This window comes from Sinocyclocheilus grahami, unplaced genomic scaffold (genome assembly GCF_001515645.1).
Source record: "Sinocyclocheilus grahami isolate Dianchi unplaced genomic scaffold, SAMN03320097.WGS_v1.1 scaffold45.1, whole genome shotgun sequence".
Taxonomy (NCBI): domain Eukaryota; kingdom Metazoa; phylum Chordata; class Actinopteri; order Cypriniformes; family Cyprinidae; genus Sinocyclocheilus; species Sinocyclocheilus grahami.
The window spans coordinates 1,690,424-1,700,916 of record NW_015505224.1 but is presented as its reverse complement, the minus strand read 5'-3'; the positions used below and the strand labels follow the sequence as shown (position 1 = coordinate 1,700,916).

Below are 10,493 nucleotides of genomic sequence, written 5' to 3'. Positions count from 1 at the left end.
ATAAGAGTGAATCACGACAAAACAACTGCATTGCACCTGACATGTCAATATAAAAAGAGGCGCAAGTGGGGCCGTTCACATGTCGCGCCTAAAAACGCGTCTGCTTTCCCCCAAAGCGTTCAGGCGCTTGCGCTCCGGAGGCGTCTGCCGTTGCTAAGCAACCATGACCTGCGCTCTCCATGAAGACTTCGGGAGTTTCAGCAAAGGATAAATGGATTTGCAGCACTAAAAATCGCTTGCAGTAGCTCTGCTACTACATTTATTTAAAAATGGCTATCCCTGTACAGCTATGATCAGCTGTTCCTTCATCTAGGCTGAGCTTTCAATGTTGGGAAAGAATGAAGCTGATTGGTTGGTTCTTGTCACATGACCCGCGGTGCGCTTGCGGCATTCTGAAAAGTGAAATGTTTTTTAATCTCATGCGGCGCGGACACGCCTGGAAAAAATGAGCGCGTCGCTTCCATTATGAGCGCGCCTGCCGCGCGTCTACATTTGAAATAATGAACTTGAGCATGCAAAAGACGCGATATGTGAACGCTAACGCTTTCTAGCGCTCCCCTTCTTAAATGGATAGTTTGAGAAATATTACCTCAAAATGAAAAAGACAAAAAAAAATTAGCCCAAAATTAAAATGTACTCACATCCATGCATAGGCGGAGCATGTGTAAGGCTGGGGAAGGCTTAGCCATGGGGACTTGGGGCAAAAATGCCACTAAATGACACAAACAAATTAAATATATTACGTCTGTGGCTAACCGCGCGTCTACATTTGAAATAATGAACTTGAGCATGCAAAAGACGCGATATGTGAACGCTAACGCTTTCTAGCGCTCCCCTTCTTAAATGGATAGTTTGAGAAATATTACCTCAAAATGAAAAAGACAAAAAAAAATTTGCCCAAAATTAAAATGTACTCACATCCATGCATAGGCGGAGCATGTGTAAGGCTGGGGAAGGCTTAGCCATGGGGACTTGGGGCAAAAATGCCACTAAATGACACAAACAAATTAAATATATTACGTCTGTTGCTAACCAAGTGAATATGAATAGACAGTGTCGATTGCGGCATTAAATTAAGATCTGCTCATGTTGCACCGTATTTAATATAAGGCGTTTTTACCCAGTTGCGCATTTTAACCAATCACACACACATCTGTTGAGCTTAGGAATGCAATGGCCAATCAGAAGCCTTCAGATGAGTCATCGTTCAACCTCATCAGTTGTGTTGACTGAATCCCGGACTCTCGCGAATTCTCTCATCATAAACAACAAAGCGCAGATGTATGTACAATGTAAGTAAGAGATTCATTTAACAGTGTATACAGCTTCAGTGATTATAACCATAGTTTTTTAAAGAGTGCTTAAACTCCGATAGATCAATATTAGTGATAAATAATGTCACTTTCTATATATAATTTATTCGCTGTTTGAATAACCATGGAAAGGAAACGTTATATACTTATCAATTTTGTAATGTTTTTATTAAATTGTAATCATGTTAAATACAAATTCAGTCCCATTAAACATTTTTTTAGCCTACATGACACCCATGTCTGGTTCTTGCCTAAAAAGACTTTATGTCTATATTAAGACTATAAAGGTTTATGATGTTTAATACATTTGGCTGCTTTTAGCCTGACCCTGGATTTGGTTTATCCTCCGCCTATGCATCCTTGACTAATTAAACTATGTTTACCTTCTCTTTTGCATAACACAGAAGATGTTAGATATAAGACAGAATACAGCATTCACCTTCATGTATGGAAAAAACGATGTAATGAAGTTTACATTTACATGCAGCCTTACATTTCCTGTTGTGTTCATAAATATTTTTGTGACTAATAATGTATGCCGGATGTGGGCTGTTGACCTTATGTCTTTATTTGGACTGAGATGCAATCAAATTAAGATTCTAAAATTCGGTATTAAAGCATTGAACTGAAAGACTGCATTTATATATAGGCCCTAATTATATAATTCATGATGCATATTAACCTTTTGAATTATATTACAAGCCTTTCTAAATGTTATTTTAAAGTAGGCATGATGTTACTCTTGGGTCCTTCCACACAAAGGCCTGAAAAGGCTTTTACAGCAGTAGGCCTATGATTTATTTATTGATATCAAGCAAAATATTGTAATTATGTGTCTGTTTTTCACAGTCCTACTGCATTCAAAGAGAGTAAATTTGCCTAATGCTTAAACATTTCGAGGGAACTTGTTGTGCTGTTGTGACTAGGTGACACTTAGATGTTCTGATTTGATTGAAGGTGGAACTTGACCTGAAAAATTTGGGAACCACTGCTCTTAAATAACATGCTCTCAGGACAACTATGAGGAAGACCATAACTCAACTACAGTTGCCTTGTGGCTGTTATATTCTCTTCTCTTAAAGAAGGAGGAGTGGCTGGATGTGGTGGCATGTCTCAAAGCTTCCTTTGCGTATTTAAGTAAGAATGTAGCTCATCCGGTAGAAGAGACAGTAAACCGGTAAGGCCAGCAGAAAAGTGAAAGATGCTAAAGGACGCGCTTACATGTTTTTGAGGGGCTAATATGTCAGTCAGTTTTTCAAGACCTCCGTGGAAGGATCACTTCTGAGATTATCAGCACTTTATTTTCTTCTTGAACCAACTTTCTCCAAGAAACATGGCTGTTTGGGTTATCTTTCCAATTGTTCTGTGTGCCGTCTCATTCATCGGGTGTTGGACAGTGTGAGTTCACAAGGTTTTTTTTGCCATTTCTCTCAATTTAAATGATGTAGCCTATTGCAAATGTATTGTCAATTAATGCTCAGATAGAGGGTCTTAGTCTTTTATTACTAATAAAATTTTTGCATTACTATTATTATTTCTTATATCTCTTCACTGTTGATGAGAATACTAGCTAGATAGATAGATAGATAGATTGATTGATAGAACGATAGATAGGCATAGATTTAATCGTAATTTACATTTCAGTCATAATTCATTAATATCTACATTATGACATTAGTGCTGACGTGTAAATGATTGTTGCATAACAAGTAATTTCAGTACTGATGTCATAACCGTCAAGGCACATTTTACGTTAAACTCAGTAACCAAAGTCAGGATCAGAAAAACTCAATGACAAGTCAAGACTTGTCTTTTCTGCTCTCTGGAAGGGGAGTCTGATCTAAGACAAATGATCACATACATTGTTAAATGCTCGTCAATTTCTGAGTCATGCTGTATAAAGAGATTCCAGGTTACTAATTAAACAATCCTTATGCATCTCTACTAGAGCAAGAACACCGAATAGAATTAGTAAAGCACGGTATTTTTCTTTTCTTTCTGCAACTTGGAAAAAAAATATGATTTGCAAATAAAAAGGCCTATAAACATTACAGAATGCACTATCAAAATATCAAAAGCAATCAAATGTTTTAATTACAAAATTTTCGAAAGTTTTCATTACAAAAAGAAGTACTCAAAATGTATCATTTAACTTACAATCTGCAAGGAGTGGCATAAAATAATGTCAGATTGTCCAGAATCATTTATACAGTACATAAATAGGCTGTGACTGGAACAAATAGTTAGTAAGCTGGCTCAAAGGAAGACAGGAATCATGTCTTTGTGGCAGTTTCTCTGGTGATTTAGGGTTAACACAAACTTTCTTCACCTTACAAATGGTTGTCAAAAGCAAAAATGGCATTTGGAATTAGAACAACAAAATGAGTAAGAAACCAATATTGGATTTCATTCAGCAAATATGATGCCGAACAGTGTAATAAATGCCTCTGTAAACAAATCAAAGTGACTCAAAATGACTTGTGTTGTAAAGAGTTCTCTTGTCTTTACAGATACGGACTTGCATTAAGTTTCAACCATGTCTGCTCACTTAATAACTGGTAAAGTGATGAGTTCAACCAGCAGTATTTAATCTTATCATTCTGTTATGCATGTTTCATTATAACATTTTTTTTAATGTAACAGGGAATACAGAAATTCATGTCACCCAAATGAAACAGGGAATTGCTGCACCCTGGATAATGTTCCCACCATAAGGTCTGTAAAACACATTAACCTCTAAAACACCTGATTTTCCATTTCATAATCCAAAAGAATGACGGGCATTTTCTGTTATTTTGCAGCACAAGTGGAACAAACTTTCCAGAAAACTCTCTTTTCACAGCAACAATCAATGCTGGTTCATTTTTGTGTGGGTTTTCAGATTATGTTTCACATCTGTCTTGACAAATGCATTCAATATAATTACATTTTTATCACTCATGGTAGTGAATTGTATTGTGGTTTAAAGAGAGACAATCTGTGTAATACATCTTCTCTTTGTCCGCACAGTTCTGATTTTTTGCGTTTTCCATCATGCACACATCCTGGACAGGAACAGTGTTCATTCTCTTCTCAGTAAGATTGCAATGATTTTAGGCTGTGTGGTGTCTGTGGGTGCTTTCATGGCAGGGAACTGCAATGTAAGTACAGTAGAGTAATTTTACTTCTTTTTTTTGTATAAGCGCTGACAAATTACTACAACAATTCTTAAAGGAATAGTTCACCCAAAAATGAAAATTTGCAGAAATGTTACTCACCCCCAGACCATTCAAAATGTAGATGAGTTTGTTTCTTCATCAGAACAGATTTGGAGAAATTTAGAATGACAACACTTAATCCTCAGCAGTGAATGGGTGCCGTCAGAATGAGAGTCCAAACAGCTGATAAAAACGTCACAGTAATCCACAAGTAAGCCACATGACTCCAGTCCATCAATTAACATCTTGTGAAGCAAAAAGCTGCATGTCTGTAAGAAACAAATCCATCGACTTCAAAACATTGTTTCTAAAATACTAGAATCCTTTATCCATAATAGTGCTTTCTCCAGTGAAAAAGTTGTCTCATGTGAATCTGGAGAGAAATATAAACAGACCAAGCACCGTTTACAAAATAAAAACAGTCCAAAACAGTTGTAAACAATTATTTTGGTGGATTTTGATGGGAGAGGACAACAGGGAATGAGGAAGCATTATTATGGATTATGGACACTTATTTTGGCCAGAAGTCAGTTTAAAGTTAAAACACCTTAATAATGGGTTTGTTTATTACAAACACACACTTCACTTCACAGAATGTTAATTGACTGGATTATTGATTATTGTGGTGTTTTCATCAGCTGCTTGGAGTCGCATTCTGACGGCACCCATTCACTGCAGAGGATCCAATGCTGAACAAGTGGTGTTAAATTTCTTGAAATCAAACTGATCTATATCTTAAGTGGCCTAAGGGTAAGAAAATTTGTAGCTAATTTTCATATTTGGGTGAACCATTCATTTAATAAAGGGATTCTCAGGTGACATGGCCTTAACAAAAGAGTCTAACACTATCCTTACTTTCAGTGGCCTCACTCTGAAAAAACAGACAAAAATAAAGGTCCTTAACCATGTATATAAGATAACAGGTTGTATGACAACATTCATGTGAAGTCAATCATAGGCGGAGTCACAAAACAAACTCTTTGCATGGTTGATAGACTGTTTTAACCTGTTAATTTAACCTTAACCGGTTTTTCCCCCCAATATATTTAATTAAATTTTTACTATATAACCACACCACAAACTTGTAATTCAGTAGTAATTACATATCCTTGTTTAAAACGGAATTAACTGAAACATTCTCTTTACTTACTGTATTGACATCTAAAGTACCTTTAACATTCTTGGAAACTTTCCATAACACAAAGGGTTCTTTACAGTTTGTTACATTTTTAAAATGTTTTTCACATTCATTTAAAAAAATGGTTCTTTTAAGAACTGTTCACTTAAAGGTACTTTGAGAAACCCACAATGGTTCTTAAATCACCTTTTTTTTCAGTGTGTGTAGTGAAATGACCAAATAGATATGAATAGACATTGTTTCCTGTGTTTTCTTGCAGCCAGCAGAGCTGGTGTTGCTCCATTACCTGGGTGCTGCTGTGAGCTTTGTGTTTGTGTGTCTGTACATGACCATCCTGACCTCCCTCACTAGTAAATGTATGCTGACTGGATGTGAACGGGTTCTCTACCCTCTACGCATCGTCTCCTCATTTATCCAGATTACTGCCACCATCCTCTGTATCCTTTTATGCTCAAAATATTTTGCATATTTTTTATTAATTGTGGCTCAGTATGTCTATGCTTACAAAAATCCAAAGGTCAGCAAGAATGACATACAGGTGAAAAGGAAGAGCGGTTGTAGTTGCAGGTGTCTTTAGATATACACAGGCCCTAACAATTTTATAGAAATAAAGCAATATTATTTTATAGAAATAAAGCAGACTCATTTAGGAAAACTTTATGTAACGATAGGTGTAAAAGGCTCAAAAAAGTACACTACCATTCACATATGTGGGACTGATGTTTTAATAAGAAGTCGCGCATGTTCACTAAGTCTTACAGATACAGTAAAAACTATTAGTTAAAAATCATTACAATTTAAAACAAGTCTTCTGTTTTAATATATCTTATACATTAATATAATTTAATTTATTCCTGCGATGCTTCATTATCTCAGTGTCACATGATCCTTCAGAAATCAGTCTAATATGCTGATTTGCTGCTCAAAAAAAAAATCGTTTTCAGGTTTCTCTGATGAAGAAACTTTTCGGGAGATTGTATATTGTTTAAAGCTAGTCATGTTTAAAAATGTCACTTATATGACTCATATCACTCAATACTGTCATTTATATTACTCACCCTCATGTCTATCCAAACCTGTATGCATTTCTTTCTTCTGTGAAACACAAAATAAGATTTTTTTGGAGAATGTTGATAAGCAGTTTCGGCTCCCATTGTATTTTTTGTTGTTGTCCCTACCTGTTATTATTACCAACATTCTTCAAAATATCTTCTTTTGTGTTCCACAGGCAGGTGTGGAGCTACATGAGGGTGAGTCATTGAAGAACTGTCCCTTATAGCTAGTTATCGCATTTGTTTTTCCTCCATAACTCTTCTTTCATCAGATGGCATCTTCTTCATCCAGGAGGATTACTTCTTCAAGCACATCTCTGCTGTCTTTGAATGGTTTCTGTGTGTCAATCTGGAGCTCTATGAACTCAGCTACACTGTGGAATTCTACTTCTTCTCCTCATCAATGCTGTCAGTGCTTTTAGCCAAGAAAGAAGAAGAGAAACCTCTCATTTTGTCTTAATGTTAAAAATCCTTCAGTTTTTTTTTTTTCGTTATGGATCTTATAAACCATTTTAAATATAACCTCATTCAAGCAGCAGGACTACTCGGGGGACTTTTGAAGACTTGTAAAGGGTTTGCACATACTTTTGAAGTTGTAATATAATGTACATACTCCTTGAGTACTGAATTGAAGCACTGAATTTACATTAGAGCAGGATACTCTGATTTTTTTCTCAGAGTGGAGCAACAGGCACTTTGAATTTCTCAGTTTCTTTCTAATCATCTTTACTTTAAAAATACTATAGGAAAATACCTTGCAAATCCAATATTTGACCTCGTATCTAGATTTCCTGTGAGCAACAGTAACTTGGCCGGTGCATGCTGTTTAAATGATTGTTCAGTGTTTACCTCACGCTTTTAATCTAATCACTCAATCCCTTGATAATGTGGAAATCAACTGCTTGCAGGAAATGTGTAATTGTCAGAAATGAAAGTGTTCTAAGGTCTATGTAGAAAAAGATAAGAATAATCCATTCATAGTCACAGGTCTATCTCAAATTAAATTATTTTCCATTATCCCTTATTGTGTTTGAACTTCAAGACTCTAGATATAGGGTGAATTTAGGTGAATGGCTATGGATAAGTGGTCCAATTTACCTGAAACGACCTTCTTTATATTAGAATAAAAGAATAGTGTTTTTTTACTAACACAGAGAATTACAATGCAAAAACTATTTGCTGTGTCAAAGCAAGCAACAAAGGGCTCAATTTTTTGCTTAAAATCTCACTTCATTTTTGGCATTACTACGACTTTACAGCATTAGTTTGAATGTATGAATCAATTTGACTGCTGACTTGTTTTTTGAAATGCTACTTAAAATAATGTAGCCATGTACCTCCTGTTGCCAAATTCCTAATAGAAAAGTTCCCTGAAATGTGAATGGTTTCACAACCTAATGGCCAGCAGGATGTTACCACACACACACACACAGGCATATAAAAGTCAAGAGTGCTGTACAATAATTCAAAGGAAGCACAAGCAATTGAAACACCTGTTCTGTGTAATTCTGACACACCCATTGTGTTTAACAAAGCAAATCATTATTGCATGCAGTAATTCGCTTGAGCAGGTGAAACTGCCAACTATCTTTTTTTTGTTGTTGACACTTTCAGGTTTAATGGGGTAATCATCTAAAGTTTTCTTCCTGCCATTTTTATTATTAAAGGGGTCATATGATGCGATTTAAATTTTTCCTTTCTCTTTGGAGTGTTACAAGCACTTGGTGCATAAAAAAAGATCTGTAAAGTTGCAAACACTAAAGTCTCAAATCCAAAGAGATATTCTTTATAAAAGTTAAGTCAGCCACGCCTACCTAAAACGGCTCGTTCTAGCACGCCCCCACATGTCTACATCACGATGTGGGAAGATTTGCATAACACCGCCCAAATGTTCACGCAAAGAAAGAAGGCGTAACTTTTATTCTCGCTGTAGTATTGTTGTTGCCGCCGCCATGTCGTGAAGGCGCTGTGATTCGTTGTGAAAGCGAAACTACTTTGTTTGGTCTTCCAAAAGAGGATGATATCCGCTTTGTCATGCCTAGAGCTGATCCGTGCTGGTCGCTGAGGAAATACATCAACTTCGCGCTGTGGATTGGCTTTCACCGTGGACGAAGCGGAGTCCAGCCCGGGGTCGTCACATGTGGTTGCCGCAAGCCCGCCAGCCTCTGCTCACTCTAGCCCACTGTGTGTTTCGTTGTGAAAGCTTGGCCTCCCAAAAGAGGACACGACTAGAAATCAGTGGTTAAGTTGTATTTACAACACTGTTCCAGAACACTTCAACTCAAATATTCAGATGTGTGCAGCGCATTTTATGGAGGACTGTTTCCTGATCCTGGGAGAGTAGACTACAATGCCGGCTGTTGTGACTCACAGACTGTAAGTAAGTTTTTTATATTTAAAGAATTTGCCACTGACGATTCTAACGCGAGTTTTGAGCAGTGTAGAGTAGCGCTTGTAGTCATTTCTCTGATCACAAATGTAGAAATGGTTTTATGTTTACACGGCGCGATGCAACGCGTAAACCGCATAAACATTTCATTACACAAAATAATGTTCTTTTTAGCAACATCATATGACCCCTTTAAACAATGTAGTCATATGTATTGGCCATGAAGACTCAAATCTGTTTTCACAGATAGTCTACTATGTAACTACACAATCTCAAATACTGCATGATTTCGAAACTTCCAGAACAGGGAGGGGAGATACAAGACAGCTTGTTCAAACTTTTGAACTTTCAGAGTGGAGGAGTGACTTTGTTTGGAAAGGTTATGTACTTCTGCTATAAGACAAAGACACTGATGCAGCTGAGGACTCTGGACCTGTGCTAAAGAATAGCGTTGAAAGGAGTGCAGAAATGAGTCCTAAAACCTGGAAACCAGTTAGCATTTTTGCACTCAAGGTTCGGTTTCCCCAAAATCTAAGGTGTGTGGCAAACACAAGCTCAAGATATTTACACTTTTTATTCTATGACATAAAATGCATCAGCAATACCCAACTAGTGATTTTTAAGCATCTTGAAGGCAGTTGCTAACAAGTAGACATTAAACATCTTCACACCAAACAGGAAAACTCATCTACTCACTAGTCCGCTTTTACAGTTTTGTTGTGTTTATAATGGTGCTCTTGCAAACTAGACTGGAAGAGTTGTCTAAAGCTTAGTGATGGTGACGTTGAAGCTTTGCAACCCATGATGTAGTTTCTTTATGGCATAACTTTAGCTGTTTATTCCTGGCCACTGCATTTAATTTATAAAAGCTGTGCTCATTTGTGAAGATTATCTTGATAAGGGAAATGTTTTATTGGTCTCCGAGCTTACTTTCTGCAACAATCCAAAAGCCAATGGAAAACCGGGGTGATGCTACACTCTTTAAAATAAAGATGCTTAAAAGGTTCTTCAAGCGATGCCATAGAAGAACCATTTTTGGTTCCACAAAGAACCATTCAGTCAAAGGTTCTTAAAAGAACCATCTCTTTCTTATCTTTTTATAATCTGAAGAACCTTCTTTTGCCACAAAGAACATTTTGTGATCTTAAAAGGTTCTTTCACCTACTTCACTGAAAAGGTTCTTCTATGGCATCGTAAAGCACCTTTATTTTTAAGAGTGTAACTTCTAGTTTGGCCTACAAAAACAGATGGTACCAGCAGAACTCTTATTAGTTGATCTTAAGTGGTGCCGCTTCTAGTGCCAGTTCAAAAATACACTGGGTAATTTGTTTGCGCTGATGACAACACAATTGTTTAACTTTCAAGTAGGTTTGAACTCAAGAGAATAAAGAAACAGGGAAAAAA

At 36.7% G+C, this 10,493-nt stretch overlaps 1 protein-coding gene across 1 annotated transcript; it reads left to right on the top strand.

Annotated features, from left to right (window-relative positions):
- Window positions 1–2,518: 2,518 nt before the first annotated feature.
- On the top strand, window positions 2,519–7,717 carry LOC107582513 (transmembrane protein 150A-like). Its single transcript, XM_016268395.1, has 7 exons — window positions 2,519–2,711; window positions 3,824–3,871; window positions 3,957–4,028; window positions 4,115–4,182; window positions 4,323–4,453; window positions 5,908–6,085; window positions 6,973–7,717. Exons 1-7 carry the CDS (start codon window positions 2,647–2,649, stop codon window positions 7,158–7,160), a joined length of 750 nt encoding a protein of 249 aa, XP_016123881.1. The 5' UTR covers window positions 2,519–2,646; the 3' UTR covers window positions 7,161–7,717.
- Window positions 7,718–10,493: the final 2,776 nt, after the last annotated feature.

Coding starts and splice junctions, on each gene's coding strand:
- LOC107582513 (XM_016268395.1), top strand. CDS start 2,647: ATGGCTGTTTGGGTTATCTTTCCAATTGTTCTGTGTGCCGTCTCATTC. Junction 4,454..5,907: donor TCATGGCAGGGAACTGCAAT/GTAAGTACAGTA, acceptor GTTTTCTTGCAG/CCAGCAGAGCTGGTGTTGCT. Junction 6,086..6,972: donor GATTACTGCCACCATCCTCT/GTATCCTTTTAT, acceptor TTCTTTCATCAG/ATGGCATCTTCTTCATCCAG.